The sequence below is a fragment of the Mastomys coucha genome, unplaced genomic scaffold (assembly GCF_008632895.1).
Source record: "Mastomys coucha isolate ucsf_1 unplaced genomic scaffold, UCSF_Mcou_1 pScaffold3, whole genome shotgun sequence".
NCBI lineage: Eukaryota > Metazoa > Chordata > Mammalia > Rodentia > Muridae > Mastomys > Mastomys coucha.
In genome coordinates this window covers 49,174,133-49,197,598 of record NW_022196909.1, presented here as the reverse complement: position 1 = coordinate 49,197,598, position 23,466 = coordinate 49,174,133, and the positions used below count along the sequence as shown (strand labels likewise).

The following is a 23,466-nucleotide window of genomic DNA, read 5'->3' as shown; positions in this document are numbered from 1 at the left end:
AGGCATTTTCTCCGCTGAGGTCCTCTCTTACCCAATCATTCTAGCTTTCTCCCAGGGCCTGCCTATGGATGTGCCTGGGGCTCACTCTCCCAACAGTCACATCCAGATCTCATTAAGAGCCACTAGACTTGTTTATCATTCCTGTTTGAAGTCACTAAACTGGATACACCACCAACATATAACTAAAGGATCATGAAGCTATGGATTGTAGACACACACACACACACACACACACACACACACACACATGCACGCACACATGCACACACACGCCATAAACCCCCAGGAGTTGAGGAAAATCTGGTCACTCAGTTTGTTGCAAGTACGCTTCATTCCCTCCATTTATGCCCACTGCCCCTTCCTCCCCACCTCTATGATTTATGACATGCAAGAAGTAGAGGTGGTGGAGAGCGGACTTGCCTCATTCTTGACTATGGAGGAAAAGACTCAGTTTTCCACCCTGGAATAGGACATGATCTTTACAAGTGTCAGTTAGGTGCTTCATTAATTATGCACCTAACTCATTAATGGTGGATTTTGCAAATGCCTTTTCTACAAAGCTTAAAGTGGTCTTATGACTTCATTCCTTCATTTTCTGTCTTGTATTGGTTTGAATGCATAAGTAATTCCCCAGTGATCATGGCAAATGACTTGTTTTTGAAATCCATAATTTGGTCTGCTTATATTTCATCCATAGCTTTTGTACCTGGTTCTTTGGTGATGTAGCTGCTATTTCCTTCTGGTGCTTCTCCCTGGCTTTGGTGTCCGTGTGCTGCTGTTCTGGGAGCAGTGAGCATTGAAGCAATCCTTCCTCACCGTCACTGGGAGTTTGAGAGAATGGGATCCATTCTTTATGAAATGCAAGGCCAATTCACGTGCGTGTGGGCCTGGACTTTTGGTGAATTTTGCAAACAGCTGATTCTTCTCTCCTTCTGCCAGGAGCTGCTTCTATATGCTGGCCTTTGGGAGAGGCTTGGGGAGTGAGCCATTCAGAGGGTCTGTTCCAAGAGTCCCAGGGAAGGTATCTGAAGTAGCTCAGGAGAAATAGTCTTGATGGAGTATGTGGAATATCGTCTGCCAGCTTATCTTTTCAGTCACCCAATGTGGTGGTCATGTAGCTGCTGTAAACAGAGTTTTGTAGGCAGCTGCACCTGAGCTCAGACCAGATGCTGACAGAACTCTAGGCAGTAAAGACAGTTTTAGGCAGTAATTAGTAATGGATGAGGCTGAGTTGATTTGGGATTTTCAAGGCCCCGTACTCTTCAGGTAATGGCAAAGTTATTTGTGGCTGCTGTAGGCAGTGTTTTGGTGAGAGCTGTAAGTGGAAAACAGTGGGAAGATTTGAAAAGTATTCTTTGGCCAGAACAGGATTGCTTGAAAGTTGTTAGAGAGATCAGACTGCTTGCAAAGAAGCCTGCTATCTTGTGCCAGGACAGTATGACGTTTTCAGACTTTGTCCATCGCAGGGTCAAAAGTGTCAGACTTTGAGTTTGTAAGACTCTCAGAGCTGCTTGAGAATTTGTTTCTCAGTCAACCACTGAACATGAACACTCTCATCTCATGCCTGGATTGATTTGTTTATAAATCTGTGGATTAATGAGCTTTGGACCACGGGTTGTCATGGAAGTGAATGTTCTCTGTCTGCTGGGAGCAGTCCCAACAAGCTCTTGTCATAGTGTGCTTCTTTTGCCACAGTTTCAAAACAACTGGATCAAGGCTCCATGGGCTGGGACGTCTGAGTCAGCAGCCAAGCCTAAGTCCTTTCTTTTAAAGGTGCTTCTTTCCTTCAGCTGTTTTATCACAGGATGAGTGACACATGGGCTTTACAGATGCTCATGGTAGGATGAGAAGGGTTGAGTCCCCTCTAGCTTGACCATAAATACACTTACCTCAGTCATCACATTAAATGTCTGGAGGATTGAAGGCAATTGTAAGAATCTTAACATCTTCTAAACAGACGTATGTATTAATTCCTAACAAACCACTATTTAATTTATTTACCGCTATCTGATGAAAGCGAGCCCCGGGATCCTAAGGGAAAGCAGACAAAGTGAGGTTCCTCATTGAATACACCGTCGCTTCTGCATAGGAAACAAAACTTTTTACCTCTTCCTCGCTTGGGTCTCCCATGGGAAATACCTTTTGTGAGAGAAGGAGAAAGGAGACCGAGTTATCACTATCTCACCAGGTTGTAAATTTACCACAAGACCACATCATCACTACAGGGTTTGTCAATTTGCCAGTGTTTCTATTCCTTCATCCTTAATTTCAGTAAAGAAAGAGGACCCTGAAGACCTTTGCTCTCCATTCTTGCATGTCATGAATCAGAGATGGAGAAGGGGCAGTGGACATAAATGGAGGGTATGTGTAGCAAACTGAGTGACTAGACTTCTCACAACTCGTGAGGGGGCGGTGTGTGTGTGTGTGTGTGTGTGTGTGTCTACAATCCATAGCTTCATGGTCCTTTAGTTAGAGGTTGGTGGTGTGTCCAGTTTAGTGGCCTCAAACAGGAATGATAAGCAAGTCTACTGGCTCTTCATGAGATCTGGATGTGACTGTTGGGAGAGTGAGCCCTGGGCACATCCATAGACAGCCACTGGGAAAAAGTTTTGAGGGAGAACAGTGGGAATGCTAAAGTGTCAGAGTGAAGGACATCTGTGGGACACTGAGATGAGTCCGTGCAGGGATCCCCAGTGCTCCGGAGTCCCATCAAATCACCTTTGTAATCACTTTACACTCATGACAGACTACATGTCTTCATTTGGTGGATAACTGACCATAGATAATGCTAGATATTGAAATTCAGCAATCAACAATCCTTTTGTATCTTAAGTCAAGTGGGTGAACACTGGGGTTTTGATCCTTAGTGCAGGGCTCAGCTTCCGTTAGCAGCTGAACATATACAAGCATCAGCTGTTTAAATCACCAACTTCATTTTCTAAAACAGGGATCATAAATTTTGTGTGCCCCATGTTTTATTTTGTAGCTTTCAAAGTATCTTTTCAATATGCTATAGCCTTCATGAATTATAATGAATTATATTCATTTTAAATTACTTTTAGTGTATGGGACAGGTATTTTGCCTACATGCACGTCTGTACATTATATGCTAGCAATGTCCATGGAAATGACAAAATGGTGGTGTATCCTTTGGAATTGGAGTTATAGATGGCTGTAAGCTGCCATGTGGGTGCTGGGAATTGAACCTGGCTTTTCTGGAAGAGCAGCCAGTGCTCTTAACCACTGAGCCATCTCTTCAGTCCCCTTTGCACTGTTTCATACATTTGTGGAACTGTTTCATAAAGGTTTTTTTTTTTTTTTTTTTTTTTTTTTTTTTTTTTTTTTTTAAAGATCTTGGGGTTGGGAATAAACAAGAGGTGGAAATGAATTATTTTAGTGGTCTTAAGAAAGAAAAATGTTCACCCCCTTTGGGAAAAGTGCACAACTGTTTTTGCATTTGCATAGGCATGGACATAGGGAAAGGCAGTTGGAGGTGTAACAGCAGATTCTGTGCTGCTTGTATGCTTAGAGCTGAAAGAGAGAAGCCACTATTTTCTAAGGACTACATTCTTCATGAATTGTCTGTAGACCCTAATCTCTTTGCCCCTACCATCCTCATGGTCCAGAAGCCCAGCACCTAGGGAGAAAGGAGAGAGAACTCTTTGACTGTGTTTCTTGATGATCAATGGGAATTTACCTACACATCTAAGAGTTAATGTAAACAGGAATTTCTAGGGATGTGGGTTAACTGTGAAGAAACAGTTTAGAATATTGGTTAGGTCAGGTGAGCAGGAGTGTGTGTGTGGGGTCTCACTGCATCGTCACCCAGCTTCCTCTACCCACGCAGCCATCCTGGGCTAGCTCTCAGAGACAAGACTGTCTTTCCCTTCCAATCAGGGAAATCGCTGCCCCAGCTCTCACTATTCCTGACTATTAGAACCTTCTGTCTAGCTGCATTATGGAGGCTCTTTCACAGCAAGACTTAGGCGTTCCCCTGAACCATCAGGTCTAATGCCCAAGGGATCTGCTGACCCCAACGCTTGGTGTCTTTTCTGCTGCCAAGAGGAGCCACAGGATCATGCACACCCACACACTACTAATCTGGATCTCTGACAGAAGTGTAGCTCATGGTATGACATACGCTATCAAGTTCTGGAAGTACATTAGGAGCCAGCCACATGCAAAGATCTTGCCATAGGATACTCACTCTGTTCTGAAGTGTATCTGGAGATCCGTGCCTCTGTGGAAGGGTCAAGCAAATGTTTCTGTTAGCTATTTGAGATATTCTTCCTGACCCAACTTTCTGTACTCTAACCCTAGCCCTCCAAGCCAGTCTTCCTGACAGGAGCCTAGCATGTCCATTCGGCCCTGCCACGCTATCCTGTTTTCTCTTGGAGGGTTTACAGGTACTGAGAGGAAATCTGGGGCACACAGGATGGATATTGAGGAGGATTCTGTGGAGAGGGACCATAATTCTATGAGCCCTGTCCCACTCTGTCCCACCCCTCTGGCAGGCACCAGCCCACCCAGCCCTGGGTCCTTTCCACACTGCTAGATACTTGCTTCTGCCAGAATCTTATTTTCCCACATTTTCAGACTAGAACAGTTTCCTTTGGAACAGAGATAGATTTTGTCCTCAAGTATTCTTACTTCTCTTTCTAACACTGATATTGTTGTCGTCAGTGCTGAGAGAGCTTTAGAGTTTCACATTGTGAGCAGAGTCATTGAAAGGAAAAGATCTCTGAGTACCCTGGCAAAGTCTGTGGTTATCTTGTAAGTAGAGGCAAGCTCAAGCCTTATCTTGTCTTCCCTCCCTGTGAGACTTTTCTGGGGAGTCAAGTTGCCATGGTTACTCACCACTGTTTCTACGCCGTGTCCATCTTGCTATCAGAAGAGCCAGAATAGCAAGAGCCAACGCAGTCAGGATGACAGCCAAAACTATTTCTGAAACAAAAGAAAAAAAAAACCCTTAGACTTTGAGCCATGTCATCAATAGGACACCACCATTCGTTCTGTCCCCGCACCCTTCTTCCTCAACTCCTTAAATGATATTATTGCCTTTAGGTGGTCGTAGCCCAAACTGGCTTTGAGCTCACTATGTAACTGAGGCTGGTGTTGATTCCTGATTCTGCTTCTGTCTTCCATGCAAGTTGCATGGTAAGCCCAGCATCTAGATTTATCTTCCTCACGTTTCTGTCTTTCCTGTCCCAGCTCAGAGATCTTTTCCTGTTGGTGACTCTGCTCTGATCTTGTTCTCTTTGTTTTGTACTAAGAACCACCATGGCTGCTATAACCCTTGCTTTAAAGTGGGTAATCTGAGAGGTATACTTCTCTCTGGAACCCCTGCCCTCTGGCAGGAGAAGGTTGGAGAGATCAGTGGTCTGGCAAAACCATCCTCTGAGGTGTGAGTAAAAAATATTTGAACCTATATCTTTGTGAACTTTGTCATAGAGACTGAGAGATAATCCACACTAGGACTGTCTGTTTATTGATTGATATGTAGTTGATATTTAAGGCAGGGCAGAGAAGACAGTGAAGAGGGGATACAACCCTAGTATCCACAAACTTGTGACAGTGGAAATGCTGGAGAATATTAAACTCTGAATGACTAAGGAAATACAGTATTCCATAATCAAGGCTACTTTCAAAAAGCGCTAGTGGCATCCACATCACATTGTGAGCACACACCTCCAATCAGCCGGAAGAACATATGTCTTCTGGGACTTTATAGATGCTTGGCAATGTGAGGAAATTCTGCTGTCAAATCCACCTTCAGAGACTTGATGGAACTGTACCTCTGAAGTCAACAGTCTGTCTCTACCATGAGATTGAGAAACTGGTCAAAGTAATATAAGCTTAGATGGTAAGCTCAGAGGAAGTCCCTGAAAGCAGCGGTCCCTTTGCTCAAGTCCAAAATACTCTGCGAAGGGGCTTTTGGAAAATGTGGTCATCCCGGGTGTGGGGCAAAGGCAATGAAGTTGTTATCTTTCAGTGCTGACACAGGTAGTGGAGTGAACAATGTATGGGAAGGATGGTGGGGGAGAGAGCCGTGGCAGGGACCTAAGGAGAAGATTGCTCTAGAGCTGAGGTGACCATGGGCAACTTCCCCTCAGCTTCTCAGAGAAATCAGTCAGAATGAAAGAACGGAAGTAGATTTGGGAGGAAACCCAGTAGGAGAGCAAGCCAGTTCTGTTAATGCCCTCAAGACTCAGCTCTTAAGAGAGTAGGTATCAAGAAAATGCCAGAGAGAAAACTGGATCTTACCGAGATCTGCCATCTTCTGGTTACTGTCTCCAGTAAGTCCCACGTCATCTGGATTCTTTTGTCAGAGAGAGCTCAAGATAAAACAAGCGTTGAAAGGCCACTGCCCCTGAGCTATGAGACCCTGAGTATCAGGGAGATCCTCATAGACAAAGGTGCAGAAGGCCTCCCAGGAATTATGTGGCTTAGGTTAATCGGATGTATTGGGGATATGGCCTATGAAGGTTCTAGAATCTGTGTTGTAACAAAGACTTAGAACATCCAAAAGGCAAGGGGGGTTCCTAGAGATGAGGGTCTGAGAGGCCAGATGTAAGGACACTTTAGGGGGCCTTGAACTCACATATGAGATTCACACCATTGGCTTTTACAATAATTTCTAATAGTCTGGACTCTTAAGAGATTACATCTAATATGTTGAGAACCCTTAGCAGGGTAGGCATTTTATGATTCATTGTTAAAAAGGTGAACAATTCCTATAAAGAGCCTTCAAATGAAGATGACCAGGGAGATGACGGCATTAAGTCAGGTGACAGAGTCCAGAAGTGCAGGTGTGGAATCAGGTGTGTGGTGCTGTAGACTAAGCGCCATATGGGGCTTCACACTGTGTGTCAGTCATAAAGCAATATGTACCAAAGTACCTCTTGCTGAAGTCTGTTAGCCACATGGCTGTGAGGCGGGCAGCTTGCAAGCATACAAACAGGCCCCAGTAACCGTCATACTCCCCAGTGATCTGCATACCTCCCCCTAGGAGCCTTCATTACCCCCATCCCCTGAAACCCTCAAACCCCGAGTAACCTTCAATCCTACCCCACCCAATAACCCTCAAAGTCCTCCCTCCAATAATCTTTTAAGTTGGATACAGCTGTTGGAAGTTATCCTACTAGCACATGGCTCAGTTTCTCATGAGAAAGGCCATGCGATGTGTACAAAGCCACGACGTCCTTTAGAGTTGAAGGCTCACTGAGGCTGTTTTTCCGGGGTAAGCAGCCAGCCTGGAAGAGAAAGGACGCCCCTTTTAGTGTCCGACATCCCGCCTTCAAGACTGGGCAGGGCTATTTTGTTTTAAGTCAGCCTTGATAGTTACAATCCTTCCTCCATTTTTATGATGTAAGTTCATGAGATAGTTTTAAAGTTATTAGGACATTATATGTATAGTGTAAGTACGGTGGAGGCCACGTGAAGGCACTTCTTCTTTGTCTTGTTTCCTTTTTCATGTTTTCCCAAGTTCCCAAGTTCAGGTTTTTAGGGTACGCTGGCAGCCAGAGGACCTCAGCGATCCTTCAGTCCCTGCTGAGGTTAGAGGCGCATAGGCCCACACCTGACTTGTTCTGTGGGTGCTGGATTGAAACTCCATGCTTGCATGGCAGACCCTCTTACAAGCTAAACCATCTCTCCAGCCCCTCAACTATAAAACTTTGACTGGGGTAATAATAGCACACCATAGTAGAATAAGGATTTGGTTGCATGACATTTTACAAAACAGATTGCTACCTCAGCTCGGTTTCCAAGTTTCAAGTTTCTCTTGTGTGTTTTTAAGATCTTTTGTCAGTGTGATCAAGAGCTTAAAAAAAGGGGGACCCTATGCCATCACAACAGTAAAACTAGCATAGTGAGGGCACCTGCTGATACCGAGAACAGATAAGAAAAGTGAGGGCATCCAGTATCAGGGAGGCAGAGTGAGCCCCTGGAACCAGTGACCTGCCTTCCTAGTACTCCCACAGGAGCTATTCTGCATGGGTCCTCAGACTTCATAGCTGTTTCCAACTCCACTGAGGTCCCTATGGTTAATGCCAGTGTTTTCTAGCAGCTGCTGGGCACCTCAGGGGCTCTCAATGAGGAAGCCAACTGCTGTGGTCCATACAACTGTTGCTTTTGAAGTGAAAGGCCTCAGATCTGTCATAGCCAGATGCTTAAAACGAATTTCCCCTCTTTTTCCTCCTTGGAGCTGCCCTAGATGAAGTTGTCATGCCCTGAACAGAGTCAGAAGATTGAGCCAATTAAAAAAAACAAACAAACAAATAAACAAAAAACACCCAAACTGTTCATCCATGGGAAGTGCAGGATCATATTACTCCACAGGTAAATTCTCCAAAACATTTAATGAAGAATTGAAGCCTTCCTCCTCAAGCATTCGTATAGCTGGAGGAGAGGAGAGGCTTCCACACTCACTTTAACAGACTCCCTATCCTGATACCAAAGCCAAATGGGGACAATGAGAGCAAATGTCACACAGGCACAGAGGTGCGGAAGTCCTCAAGTCAACACCAGCAAACCCAATTCAACAAATCACTGGAAGAGCCATACAGCATGACTAATGCAGGCTTGCCCCAGGGATGCAAGGATATTTCTACACACACATCAGAAGAGGTGATAGAAAGTGCAAGAAAAATCAAACACTTAATATTTGTAGAAAACATCTTTTCAAATTTAGACATTCTTCCATGATTGAAGTTCATAATAAAGTTGATATGGAAGGAAGATACTTCAGTGTGACAGAGAACGCGCATGACATCTCTACACCTGTCAGGGCATTCGAGGGAAAAACAAATGAAAGCCTGGCCCTGTAAGATCCTATGCGAAACAAAGAACCTTGTGCTGTGGTTATGGCAATCATTTCTAGAACATGAGACTGAAACAGGGTCCTCTGTAGCAGATTGTGTGTGTGTGTGTGTGTGTGTGTGTTAGAGTTTTATTGCTGTGAAGAGACACCATGATCAAGGCAACTCTTATAAAAGAAAACATTTAATTGGGGCTAGCTTATAATTTCAGAGCTTTAGTTCATTATCATCGCTGTGGGGAGCATGGCAGCCTGCAGGCAGACACGGTGGTGGACAAGGAGCTGAGTGTTCTCCATCTTGCTCCACAGGCAGCAGGAGACTGGAATTCTACACTGGGCAGAGCTTAAGCCTATGGGACCTCAAAGCTCACTCCTGTAGTGACACATTTTCTTCAACAAGGTCACACCTACTTCAACAAGGTCACACCTACTTCAACAAGGTCATACCTCCTAGTAGTGCCATTCCCAGTGGGTCAAGCTTTCAAACACACGAGTCTATGGGGGCCAAATCTATTCAAGTCATCACAATATGTATGCACACACACACACACACCGCACTCATTTTTTCCTACTAAACTACTCGTGGAGGGACTGGGCACAGTGGGAAGTGGGCTGAAGGAATGAGGGGAAAGGTTGAAAACTATCAATCAGACAAGAATTGGTATTCAAAATATACAAGCAACATGTACAGTTCAGAAACCAGATGACAGATAACTTGATTAAAATTGTTCAAAGACATCTTTCCAAAGATCACATCAAGCACCCACTGCCAGTGTTGCCAGGAGAGTGTGAACCTATGCCATGGTGTCCCAGATTCTCTTGTGCAATTACACTGGGGTGGCTTACTGGGTTTTAGTCTATGATTTATATGATTCAATGTAGTAAGTACAGATGAACAAAACTCACAAGCGGGTGGGGTGATGTCCCTGGTAACTAGGAACAACAGGCAAGGAAGGAACCTGGTAGAGACATTTAAGTCATTTTAAAGAGTGTTTTATAAGAGTTATTTTCACTTTTCGTGTGTATGTGTACACACATGTGTATATGCATATGTATGTACAACATATTTCTCCTACTAAACTACTATGTCCTAACATCACCTGATAGTTATTTCTCTACCATTGTTTAAAGTCTCTTGTTCCTAATCTGGGTATGGTGGTGTATGCCTGTTTTCTTAGAAGCTGCAAGACTCAGGCAGAGGAACTGCAAGTTTGAGGCCAGCCTGGGGTGATAGGGAGTTTGAGGCCTTAATGGGGACTTTGTGGTGGCCTTGGTCCTGTGATCCCCAGGTGGTGACTGGGTAAGGTCTCTTTGTGGTGTCCTCTACCCCTGCAACAGATGTCTTGGGAGGCAGTGGGCAGCGCATCCCCATGGAGTACGGATGGAGACCTCTGCAGCTGGCAGCCCTTGCTCTCAGTGCACCGAGGCCTCCAGAGTTAACATCTGTGCCCTTTGGACTGGTTGCTGGGCCACACCTGGGCATCTTTGTGCAGTGGACTGGGAAGCCAGGGCACCTCATCCTGGGAGAAAATGAAGCACCAAGTGTGTAGCTTCTTTGGTCAGGGTTTCTAAGTAAAACAGTTCAGTGACTTAACTCATTTCCTTTTCTTCTGAGTCTAGGCATGCATATGTAAATGCATGAGTATTTTTATGTGTGCACACAATTAAAACCAATGTATACAAACTGATACATGCATCAGAATCTATCAGTGTTTGTATCTTTATCATTTCAGTTGCTAAGTAGGTGAAACTGCAGGCCTTTCCTTTAGCTGTTCCCCCATGAATAGGCATCCTGCCTGACTGCACAGTTAGTTATGGGGAGCTGTGCTAGGATAAATATGAAAGCAGGGAGAAGCCCTGAATCCCATCTGCACTGCAGGAACACAGAATGACAGTATACAGTAACCATCGATAAAGAGCCTTCCAGGAGCTCATTGGCAGGACACCTGCTAGCCTGTGGGAGACCCTATATTCAATCCCTGCTGCTTGAAAACAAGAAAACACACACCACAAAAATCCAAGATTCCACCAAAAAGCATCCAGGTTCCAGGCAGCATCTTGAAACCAAACCTCCAAGGCCCAGAGGGCCCCATGACCACTGAGGCTGCAGACACCAGTTGCTCCCTGGTCAAACAGCACACGGGACCTACTAGAGCCACACACAACATGAAGGTATGTTGTGCTTTGCCACACATGTACCCTCACGTCATGCAACACCTGCCCATGCTACGGGACACACGTCAGCTCAGGCTGGAAGCTGTCCTCTGCTGTGCCTGGAGTGCTTTTGATTTATTGACAATTTTCCTCGTTTTAGAACAAGGTGCTGTGGTTGGCAGAGTTAAGTTAAAGACTTAGCGTTTCCCAGAACAGCTCCCCAGCAGAGTGGGGCCAAATCAGAGCGTCTTTGGATTATGTTGTATTGGACAAACACATATCTCGTTAGCCTGGAAAGTAGCTTTTACTTTCGGTTATTTATTTAAAGCATATTTTATTTTAAATTATGTATATGGGTGTGTGTGTGTGGCTAAGCCTGCATGTTGGTTTGTGTGCATTAAGGCGGGTACCCATGGAAGTCAGAAGTAATCTTCCTGGAGTTGGAGTTATAGGTGTGTGAGCTACTGGTAACTAACCTCAGGTCCCTCTGCAAGAACAGCAAGTGCTGTTAGTCGTCTATCCACCCTGCATCCTCCTTAATATCAATTATATATATATATATATATATATACACACACACACATATATATGTATATATATATATTTCAAATAATTGCTTTACAAAAAAGTTCTTTATCACTTGTGGCATTTGATTTACATGCCTATCATGTGTCCCTATCTTCCTGGGTCAGACAACGCTAAAATTCCATGGAACAGTATTGTTATTGTTATAGGCTGACATATTTAAGGGGTCCCACACATTCAACATCCTGCTCTTCACCTTGTATGTGCCACCGGAGCCCCTTCTGGGTGAATATCTCCTCAGTTTTCTGCATTAAAACCTGGTGGTGACAAATGATGCCTTCCTCTCTCTCTGAAGAGACGGGGAGCTCTGCTCTGGCTTCTTTGAGAAGGCAGCAGTTAGCCCAACTTTAGCCCCTCAGGGATAACCTGCCCCCACCTCCCAACCCCTCTGGAAGCCTGCGGCTTCATCAGTGCCTGGAATTGGCCTCTGCCATGCAGCTTCACCCCAAGAGGAAAATTTATGGGTTATCCTCAGGTTTCCACCAGGGGGCACTCGCCTCCCATCAGACCGTGGCAGCACGCAGGCACGCACGTTTAGGCGGGGCGTGCGTGCGTGCCTGCGTGCTGCCAGCTTCTGGTAGGCACATAATGGCTAATGGGCACAAAACTGCCTTTGGGTTTAATGACTCTTTCTTTCTATGGTTATCAGAGCATGACTCAGTTACTTCTGGTGTCTGAGAACTCTATCTGAGATTAGCGCCTCAATATTGGTGCTGTACTGGCTTACAAGGATATGATATTTGGAATGTCAATCCTAGTGACGCTCACTTTCATCCCTAGATACACTGTAGATCGCTGGTTACACTTTTAAGTTGATTTTACTTCTATAAAGCGTTGTACGGTGAGGAAATACTACTTATTTTGTGTTATTAGTTAGGAACATACTCATCAGCTGGGATAGGTTATCAGTGAAGTGAATACCAAAAGGTTTTACTGCTTAGTTTTAATAAAATAAGAAACATTCCAGCCACAGGATTTACAGAATGCATTGTAAATATGTCTACTGAATAGGTTGATTTCTATTATGTGCATGCGTGGTGTGTGTGTGACAGTGGATGTCAGTTAGGATGTCATTCCTCAGAATCCATGTACCTTATTTGAGACAGGCTCTCTCACTGTGACCCAGGGCTTGCTGATTACGCTGGTGTGCCTGGTCAGCAGGCCTCAGGGATCCATCTGCCTCAGCCTCTCCAGGGCTGGGCTTACATTTGGGTGTCATGAGTCTAGCTTTTTATATTGGTTCTGAAGATCAAGCTGAGGTCATCCTGCTTGTGTTGTAAGCACTTTCTCAACTGAGCCATCTCCCCAGCCTCAGCTTGATCAGTTTTTATTCTGTCCACACCACACGCAACTGCATGATAGTAAGTTAGTGGAATACTGAAATGAATTTGAAGAAAAAAAAATCTTTCTACTAGGACCCTGTAGATCACAAGTCTGTGATCTTAGCTACTTCAGAGGGTAAGATGGGAGGATCACAACTTCAAAGTCATCTGCAAACCAGTGAGGTCTGTTAAGGTAAGAGAGAGATCTGGGCCTGCAGCTCAGTGGGAGTCACGTGCCCAGCATGCACATGATCTTAGGTTCAGCCCCTAGTACTTTAATCTGCCCAGAGTTCGCTTGATCTTTAAGAGGGCCGGCACAACTGTTGCCACGGCACAGTTGACAGGAGACCTAGGTGGGGAAAGAACTTAAACTCTTCGTATATGCGATATTAATCTTTGGGCTGTGAGAAGTTCCTTCCCTGAGCCTCCGTGGCAATCCTGATCTGACTTCAGCCTGTTGTGCTAACAGATATAACACCAGATAAATTGAGTCAAATACTGCGGGAAGTGGAGCCTTGCCTCCAGCTGTAGCCTGCAGAGATGAACACATCTCCCAAGGCAGCATACCAAGTCAGAAAGCTGCTTCCAGTCCAGATCCAGTTCTGACTGCTTCTCCACACTCCACACTCCTGAGGCTCTGGCTCTTAGGACTTCAGCTGAACCCTGGCAGGACACCACCTCCTTCTCCCCAGGATGCTCAGCCTCTGCTTTGAGTGGTCTCCCTTAATGACTGGGTTTTTGAAGATCACAGAGACCCTCATATCTGTTCTTCTATGGGAGCCACTGAAATGAGCAACAGTTCAGGGTGTGTTTCTGCTTGAATGGGAGCGTATCCTGGGGCTTGGAAGCCCAGGAGCCACACAGCTCTGCTGGAAATGGTATCCCAGTAGAAGGGCATCCTGAGACAGGAGACCACAGGAACCACACAGATCAGACCTGTAGGACAGTGTCCCACGGGAAGGGCATCCTGAGACACGGGAGCCCAGGAGCCACACAGTTCCGAGAGCACACCTCCTCAGCAGAGGCACTGCAGCTCCCAGGGGAGGGTCTCCCCGGCTGAGCTGAGAAGCTCAGGAGCCTCAGCCCCACTCCTTCTCTTTACTTCTTCTCTTCATTGCTTCTTTTCTTCTTGGCTTTTTGGCTTCTTCCAGAGGCAGAGTGGAGGGTCCAGGGTGTGGAGGGACGAATCCAGGGATGGCTGCCTACTGCTCCTGGGAGAGGACAGCAGGGAACTGGACAAACAGCAAGGCTTATATAGGATTTCTGAGGGGGCGGAGCTCCTCAGGGCAGAGATTTCCAGGTTGAGGATTGGTGTGATTTCAAGTCCTGAGCTTGCTAGGAGGTGGGGTGGACTCAGGGATTGGTGGTGGTGGTGGGGGTTATGGGGAGCTTGGGCCAAATTTGGTCATAGCTCTCAGGATATAAGTTGGGTGTTGCAAGTCTCTGGCTCTATAGCTAGGGGTCATCCCAGTAATCTGGTAATTACAACTGGTTAAAGGTCTAGTTAGAAATCTTTTGTATTTGTTGTTGGAGAGGATTAGATAAGAAGTTTATAAGGCAGGATATTATTAGCAGGTTTAAGAAAAGGAGGAGAAGTGGGTGAGGAAGACTAGTATCTAACTCTATACAGGACTGTAAGTGATCCACTGGCCAGATGCATGGAGCTTTTCTTATGAGTTTTTGGAGATCTGTTTGGAGTGTTAGATCTTATCTTTCATTATACTCGATTGGGTAGCATAAGGGCAACACTTCTCCCCAAGGAAGAGACAAAACCACTTCTACCTGTTGTCAGTAATCTAGTTGATGTGCAGAGGTTACGGTCTGAAAAAAGGTGGTGGGATCAATACCATCTAAAGGGGTGTGGCCTTTGAGGATCTCTGGACCACTTCTTTTTACCATGTCTATACCTAGGGTTGAGAGTGGAATGTGTATCCTCTGTAGTTTGATTGTGCCTGATGACTGACTGTGGTAAATGCTAGTCAGGTTTACCAATGGCCCTCATCTCCCATCTGGGATAACATGGATCCTTAATTAGAATATAAAAGACTTTTTGATCATTTGTTTGTACAGTTACAGAAGGTGCCATCCTTGAAAATTGAGGGTGCTAATTTCAGCCAGAGACAAGATCATAGAGGCCCAGAAGGGCTTAAGGAAGCTGTGGGCTTACTAGGCAGCTCCTAGGAAACAGGAAGAGTCCTAGTAGAGAGAGAGAAGCAAATGCTTTAGTAACTAGAGAGTTGTCCACACGGAGAGGCTCTGGAGAGCAAAGTAAGCTCCAGGAGCCAGGAAAAAAAACCATCTCTTTGCTGAGTAGGCAAGGAGAGACAAAAGGTTAGAGGAGGTGGGGGAAGAAGCTGCTGGACAGGCAGACTCTAGAATTTGGAACCAAATATGATAGATAGCAGGAGTCAGCAGAAGCCAATGATCTGTATCCACTTTAAGAGAGTCAAGTCAATAACTTGAGCCAGTTTGTAATGTTGAAAAATGGACATGGCTGAGAGGTAAGTGTAGCATCCTCTACTAATGTTACCTGAAGAGAGAGAGCTTGGGAAGGGGCAGTGTGTGGTAAGTGTAGCATCCTCTACGAATGTTACCTGAAGAGAGAGAGCTTGGGAAGGGGCAGTGTGTGGTTAATGTAGCATCCTCTACAAATGTTACCTGAAGAGAGAGAGCTTGGGAAGGGGCAGTATGTGGTAAGTGTAGCATCCTCTACGAATGTTACCTGGAGAGAGCTTGGGAAGGGGCAGTGTGTGGTTAGTGTAGCATCCTCTACAAATGTTACCTGAAGAGAGAGAGCTTGGGAAGGGGCAGTATGTGGTAAGTGTAGCATCCTCTATGAATGTTACCTGGAGAGAGAGAGCTTGGGAAGGGGCAGTGTTTGGAGACTGTATGTCAGGAGGTAGGGCAGGTGGTGAGGAGATAAGACAGTGATGGGTGACCCAAAGGTTAACTTCTGAAGTTCAGGTGCAGCCAGAGCTGGCAGACAAGGTGCTCATCCATATATAGTGTTGTTTAATATTTTGGGGCATAAAGGGAGGTTTCAGCTGTTGACCTAAGACTCCAAGAGCCTATCCATCCATTTCAGGGACATGAAGAAGCAAGTTAGGTCTGAAAGGTGTATAGCTGGAGCCTGGAGGAGGGCCTGTTGACATCTATGAAAGGGTTTGGTAATGGGCACAAATAGGGATTCATGGGAGGGGTCATGGGCTGCCTCATATAAGAGTAAGAAGAGAGAAAGAGGGAATCCAAGAGTGTGAGAAGCAAGCTATCCCTAAGAGTGATAGAAGTTCGTCCTTGGTGGTAGGGACTCTGGGTAACTGAATTAGATGTTTTCTATTTAGGGTAATGGCTTTGTAAGAGATATATCTAGTCCCAGATAAGTAAGCTGAGAGGTGGAGAACTGGAATTTAGAGAGTGAGACCTTATATCCCCGGCTGGGCAGAGGTGTATCTACCTGGCTGATTTTCAGGGATGGACTATGAAGGAGAAGGTTATCTATGTATTGGATTTAGGAAATGACAAAGAAAGTAGGTCAGAGATAACCTGACCAAATAAATACAGGTTTTCTCAGAACCCCCAGTGTAGGACGATGCTAGTGAGCTGGGTAGAAGTGTGCCTGTCTGGGTCAGTCCAGGTAAAGGCAGAGATGTTTCCTCACTGGAGGTCCAGAGGAATAGAAAAGTATGCTTGAGGTTTAGGACAGTGAGATGAGAGGTCTCTGAGGGGAGGATGAAGAGGAGAGCATAATGGTTAGATACTAAGGAGTGAAGGGAACTACTGCTGAATTTGCAAGCCAGACATCCTGAACCAACTAATAGGTTCCATTGTTTTTGTTTTTGTTTTTTTAAACTTCCAGTATAGGGTATTAAAGGGGAATGAAGGCTTCCAGTGCCCTGAGCCAACTGGACGCCAACTCAGCAGCCAGTCCCACAACATCCAGAGGAAGATCCACTCCCAGGAGCTCTAACATGCCCACGATCATAGGATCACAGGTGAAGAGGACATAACATCTGCCCCAACACTGGGAGTAATTGGGACCAGCAGGACCCAGGCACCCAGGAACTCCACCCGACCAGTGGCACAGGTTCCTTCCAGTCTGAGCCGGTGCCCTGAGCAGATCTTGGGCACCAACTCAGCAGCCAGTCCCACAACAGCCAGAGGAAGCTCCACTCCTAGGCCCTCAGGATACCAGGATACCAGGATACCAGGAGCTTGGTCACACTAGGATCTCAGGGTCCCAGAGGCAGCTTGACTCCTAGGAGCTCTGACACACCCAGGATCTCAGGATCCCAGAATCCCAGAATCCCAGGATCACAGAGACAGCTGAACTCTGAGGAGTTATGACACAACCAGGACTACAGGAAGGACAGGTTCCAGTCAGATATAGTGAGGGCAGGTAGCACTAGAGATAATCAGATGGTGAAAGGCAGGCATAAGATCATAAGCAACAGAAACCAAGGTTACTTGGCATCATCAGAACCCAGTTCTCCCACCATAGCAAGTCCTGGATACACCATCACCCCAGAAAAGCAAGATTCGAATCTAAAATCACTTCTCATGGTGATGATACAGGACTTTAAGAAAGACATAAATAGCACCCTCAAAGAAATACAGAACACAGGTAAACAGCTAGAAGCCCTTCAAGAGGAAACACAAAAATTCCTTAAAGAATAGAAGAGAGAATCTCAGGTGCAGAAGATACCATAGAAAACATTGACACAACAGTCAAAGAAAATGCAAAAAGCAAAAAGCTCCTAACCCAGAACATCCAGGAAATCTAGGACACAATGAGAAGACCAAACCTAAGGATAATAGGTATAGAATAGAGCAAAGATTCCCAACTTAAAGGGCCACTAAATATCATCAACAAAATTATAGAAGAAAACTCCACTAACCTAAAGAATGAGATGCTAATAAACATACAAGAAGCCTACAGAACTCCAAATAGACTGGACCAGAAAAAAATTCCTCCCGTTACATAATAATCGAAACACCAAATGCACTAAACAAAGAAATAATTTTAAAAGCAGTCAGGGAAAAAGGTCAAGTAACCTATATAGGCAGGCCTATCAGAATTACACCAGACTTCTCACCAGTGACTATGAAAGCTAGATGGTCCTGGGCTGATGTCATACAGACCCTAAGAGAACACAAATGCCAGCCCACGCTACTGTACCCAGCAAAACTCTCAATTACCATGGATGGAGAAAAACAAGATATTCCATGACAAAACCGAATTTACACAATATCTTTCCACAAATCCAGCCCTACAAAGGCTAATAGATGGAAAACACCAACACAAGGAGGGACACTACACCCTAGAAAAAAGCAAGAAATTGATCTTTCAACAAACCCAAAAGAAGATAGCCTCACAAACATAATTCCACTTCTAACAACAAAAATAACAGAAGTAACAATCACTTTTCCTTAATATCTCTTAACATCAAGGGACTCAATTCCCCTAAAAAGACATAGACTAACAGATTGGATACATAAACAGGACCCAGCATTTTCCTGCATACAAGAAATGCACCTCAGTCACAAAGACAGACACTACCTCAGAGTAAAAGGCTGGAAAACAATTTTCCAAGCAAATGGTCCCAAGAAACAAGCTGGAGTAGCCATTCTAATATCGAAGAAAATCGACTTTCAACCAAAAGTTGACAAAAAAGATAAGAAAGGACCCTTTATACTGGTCAAAGAAAATATCTACCAAGATGAACTCTCAATTCTGATCATCTATGCTCCAAATGCAAGGACATCCAAATTCATAAAAGAAACTTTACTAAAGCTCAAAGCACACATTGCACCCAACACAATAATAGTGGGAGACTTCAACACCCCACTCTCAGCAATGGACAGATCATGGAAACAGAAACTAAACAGAGACACAGTGAAACTAACAGAAGTTATGAACCAAATGGATCTAACAGATATTTGCAGAACATTTTATACTAAAGCAAAAGAATATACTTATGGTACCTTCTCCAAAACTGACCATATAATTCATATAATTGGTCACAAAACAGGCCTCAACAGATAGAAGAAGATTGAAATAATCCCATGTACCCTATCAGATCACCACAGAAGAAGGCTGATCTTAAATTCCAACAAAGTCTATGGAAAGCTCACATACACATGGAAGCAGAATAATGATCTACTCAATGATAACTTGGTCAAGGAAGAAATAAAGAAAGAAATTAAAGGCTTTTTAGAATTTAATGAAAATGAAGACACATCATACCAAAACGTATGGGACACAGTAAAAGCAGTGGCAAGAAAAAAACTTATAGCTCTAAGTGCCTCCAAAAAGAAACTGGAGAGAGCTTACACTAGCAGCTTGACAGCACACCTGAAAGCTCTAAAAACAAAAAGAAGCAAATACACCTGAGAGGGGTGGACGGCAGGAAATAATGAAACTCGGGGTTGAAATCAACCAAAGAGAGACAAAAAGAACAATGCAAAAAATCAACAAAATCAGGAGCTGGTTCTTTGAGAAAATCAACAAGATAGATAAATGCTTAGCCAGACTAACCAGAGGGCACAGAGACAGTTTCCAAATTAACAAGATCAGAAATGAAAAGGAGACATAACAATGAAATACATCTTAAAATAGTTATTGTTGTTGAATGTTAACAGTTGAAAATATTAAAATCATGTTCTACAAAAAAGAGGGGGGATGAAGTAGGACACAGAAGATTCTTTTCTAAGATGTAGGAGTTAAGAGGCTTAAGTCCTCTGCAACTTTGGAGGGGAAGTGGGTATCGAGCTTGGATTATATATTTGGTGGGGTTTTATAATTGAATGATTAGTGGGGGTGTGATGTTTGTCTACAGAGGTTTTTGAGGTGTCTCATACCTGAAGATCTACCTGAGGTAAGGAAAGAGGTGTGCCAGAGTGTGGTTTGGAAGAAGAGGAGAACAACTGGCAAGCCATGGGTCGAGTGGATGTGGGGAGCAAAAGCAAAGAAGCTCCCATTTGGCTAGAAGGTCCCTTTCCAAGCAAGGGGATAGGACGAGTTGGTATCACTAGAAGGGAATGGGTAAGGGGGGATGCCCTTAAATATACAGCTAAGTGGTGGAGTTTGGTGAGCCTGGTAAGACTGTCTCCTCACTGCAACAATAGAGGGACGGAAAGGAGAGGTGGGTCCCCAGAATTTTGTCAGGACTGAAAATGTGGCTCTGGTGTCCAGAAGGAAGGAGATTTAATACCCTGTCACTGTTATAATTACCCAAGGCTCTGTGGAGAGCCTTTGGGGACCATTTGGCAGGAATCTGACATTGGTAATTAAAATGGTATAAAAGCAGATTGGGAAAAATTAAACTTGCCCTCAGTCTCAGAACTGGCTAGGGCCATGCTACAATGTTGTCTATTTGTCTCTTTTTCTCTTCAATCCTCAGGCCTTGTGCTAGAGAACCTGTTGACTGACTGAGTGGGCTTGGTCAAGGCTCCCTGTCAGAGATGGCAGTGGTCAGGCCAAGGGAGCCTTGGCCTCCTCAATTGTCCATGGCCAGACTAAGGAGACTGGCTTAAAGACAAACAGAGTTTGAGGTACCCATGCCATGAGGGGCTCAATGTCCTTTTAATAGTACCTTAGTCTAGGTGGACTATAACATTTGGATAGGCCTGAGCCCAGTGACCCTCTTCATCAGGGACATAGAGGTTCTCAGGCTGTGGGAGGTCAGAGATCCTGGGATTTTGTTTTGGCCACCTGAGAGACCTAAGCTTCCATGGAGTTTTATTGTTTTGGAACTTTTTCATCTTTCCCATGGTACACCTTGAAGGCCCTGGGTAAGATTTCCACCTGAGGAATCAGGGGTCCATTCTAAGACATTCAAGTTTGGTCCTAACATTAGGGGAATATTGGGAAAAGAAGTAGGTCATAGGAGTTGTTTTCTACCTGGGGTCTCAGGATTCAGATTAATGTATCGTAGGAGAGCCTTTGTAAGGCAGCCTAGGAATTGTGATGGATTTTCATAGTTATCTTGGATGAGCTTTCAGAATTTTTTATAATTTACAGCCTTAAGGGCAGCTTTGTGAAGACTGGTCAGGAAGCAAACTGTAAATTGATTCCTTGCTAGGATGCCCCTGGGGTATTGTGATTCCATTTAGGGTCCTAGTCTGGGACCACCTCAGCTCTGACTGGGAGGGCAGCCTGTCACTGGGTACATGGAGAAACCAGAGAGGCTGAAGAGGAAGGGATGTTTCTCTGGGTTGTGGCTTGTTAGTGTGACTGAAAATAATGGAAGAATTGTCTGGTTCATGCCGCACAGCTAGGGGGAGCTGGTTTTTTTTTCCTTGACTGGTTTGTGCTATGTGATCATGTCTTAATCAGGATGGGAATGAAGTTGTACAGCAAAGTCCATCCTTTCAAACCCTTTCAAAGACAGCTGTCAGCCATGTGGCTGCCTCCACCCTGATGAAGGGACAGTGGCTGCCTCCACTCTGATGAAGGGGAGAGTGGCTGCCTCCACCCTGGTGAGGGGACAGTGGCTGCCTCTACCCTGATGAGGGGACAGTGGCTACCTCCACCCTGATGAGGGGACAGTGGCTGCCTCCACCCTGATGAGGGGACAGTGGCTGCCTCCACCCTAATGAGGGGATAGTGGCTGAGATGGCAACTAGCCACATGTTTCCTATGTATAGATTTAACTGTCTACCTGGTGTCACAAGTTTCAAGCTAACCCCTTTTGTTGGAGACTTTATAGCATTTTAATCATATACCTTAGCAAGTGTAGAAAATTAAACCCAAACCTAAAGAGTAGAGATGAGCAGCAACAGTCCCATTGTGATTAGTCAGTCCCTTTATTATTTTTCTCTTCTTCCTCTGTTCCATAGTCAGGTATAGGACAGAGATTTTGGAGGAAACCTTTAAACAGCATGCTTGGGTCTAGAGGAGGGGGAGCCATATCCAACTCCAGAGCCAGATTTTAACTGAAATGGAACATCATAAAACATTCTAATGCCACTCATACCTAAAGACACCTGCATTCCTGTAAAGCAGAATCCAGTAAGAAGACTTGGAGACGGGAATTGTGAACCTGACTATAGACAGAGATCACTGCAGGAGGGAGCTGAGAGATTCATCAGCCAGTGTATGTGCTGGAAGTGAGCCTGCTGCAGCTGTCCTACCTCCTTTGGTTTCTCCCATTCCTGGTAGGTTGGGCTTCTGACTCCCAGTTTGCAACAAACTTACAAAGTTCTCAATGGTAACTCAGAGGACAGCACATTTGGGAAGAGAAAAACAGTTTGGAGAAAAGAGAAATAGGGAATGGGGAGTCTCTTTCCATATCCCTGATTGCTTGCAGTATTTGTAAACATCTCGATTAATATTGGATCAAGGATGCCATTAGGTGGCCATTTGTATTGATTATCTAAGGGATATTGAGGCCAATTTTGATTGCAGGGGTGAATAAATTTAGGGTCCTTCAGGTTGGGTTTCAGGTACACAGGTTGGTGGTTTCTAAAAGACACCCCAAAGGAATGAGAGAGTAGGAAATATACCATTACCATGGATGAGAAAGGGGAAATGGAATGTCCCTGCAGCCTGTAGTCATGGGCATCCCCTGACTCAGGGAGGACAAATTGACGACCAAGTCATTCAGTGGGTCAGTGGGTCATCACTACAACTCAGTGGGGTCAGCTTAGCTTGGCTAAGCTAATGAGCTAACTCGGTGCCTGGTTATCAGGACTTTTGTAGGAGCCAGAAGGCGAGAACGAGATCCAAGCTCTCATAGAGGGTCTTAACCATAGGAAGAGTTTGCAAAAGTCACAAGGACCTAGAGAAGTTGTGGAATTTATAGTTAGCTCTGAAGTGAGAGTGGTAAAATAGGGCAGGAAAGGTTGCGATGGCTCAGTAGGACCTTAGGAAGGTGCAGGGTTGCAGCTCTGAGGGTGGTGGGATAGAATCAGGACAGGAAGGGTTGCAATGGCTCAGTAGGACCTAAGGAAGGTGCAGGGTTGCAGCTCTGAGGGTGGTGGGATAGTCAGGACAGGAAGGGTTGCAGTAGCCCTAGAAAAACTGCACTGAAAACCACAAGGGCCTGGAGGAGCTAATGGAGAGGCATCTCTGAAGGGAAGGCGAGCAAAGGGCAGGTAGGGATGCGATGGCCCAGGAGGGCCTATGGGAACTGCACAGTAGCAGCTCCAAGGGTAGGAGAATGGGGTCAGGTGAAGAGAACTATCCTGTAGCTTTAACGACCGCAGCTGGAGGCACCTCCACCTCCAAGAGTACTAGAGGGGTGCCAGACACCCAACAGTCACATCTCTGGACTCAGGGAAGCATTTACGCTGACTGTGGGGGCGGGGGGAGCTTACCTAATTGTCACTGGTGGATGGGGTGTCAAGTGAGCAGTGAACCGGAAGGTGAGACTGCTGCAGGCCAACTGGAGGTGGGGGATAGGGTCCTAGTGCGGCTCAGACCCCAGAATTAGGGGGAGCACAGGCATCAGGAGAGCCTATCCGAGTCACGGCACTAAAATGTGTTTCTGCTCGGGTGGGAGGGTATCCCAGGTCTCGAAAGCCCAGGAGCCACACAGCTCTGCTGGAAATGGTATCCCAGTAGAAGGGCATCCTGAGACAGGAGAC

At 45.2% G+C, this 23,466-nt stretch overlaps 1 protein-coding gene and 1 long non-coding RNA gene across 37 annotated transcripts in view; one reads left to right on the top strand and one right to left on the bottom strand.

Annotated features, from left to right (window-relative positions):
* The window catches only part of Tsbp1 (testis expressed basic protein 1), a 69,110-nt gene that overhangs the window by 44,572 nt on the left and 1,072 nt on the right, over positions 1 to 23,466 (bottom strand). For 24 of the 36 annotated variants that reach the window (XM_031347118.1, XM_031347125.1, XM_031347132.1 and 21 more), the window contains exons 2-9: positions 7,122 to 7,253; positions 6,265 to 6,319; positions 5,689 to 5,817; positions 4,858 to 4,944; positions 4,208 to 4,240; positions 3,611 to 3,637; positions 2,107 to 2,139; positions 2,002 to 2,031 (exon numbers count right to left, since the gene is read on the bottom strand). In XM_031347118.1, the coding sequence (XP_031202978.1) occupies positions 2,002 to 2,031; positions 2,107 to 2,139; positions 3,611 to 3,637; positions 4,208 to 4,240; positions 4,858 to 4,944; positions 5,689 to 5,710 (232 nt within the window). In that variant the 5' untranslated portion in view covers positions 5,711 to 5,817; positions 6,265 to 6,319; positions 7,122 to 7,253. Of the gene's footprint in view, positions 1 to 2,001; positions 2,140 to 3,610; positions 3,638 to 4,207; positions 4,241 to 4,857; positions 4,945 to 5,688; positions 5,818 to 6,264; positions 6,489 to 7,121; positions 7,254 to 23,466 lie in introns of those variants that run through there. The other 12 variants (XM_031347129.1, XM_031347134.1, XM_031347147.1 and 9 more) reach the window with 7 other exon arrangements.
* The window catches only part of LOC116074531, a 3,400-nt gene continuing 1,432 nt past the window's right edge, over positions 21,499 to 23,466 (top strand). Inside the window, exon 1 of the long non-coding RNA XR_004112207.1 lies at positions 21,499 to 22,035. This is a non-coding gene — a long non-coding RNA (uncharacterized LOC116074531). The remainder of the gene's footprint in view (positions 22,036 to 23,466) is intronic.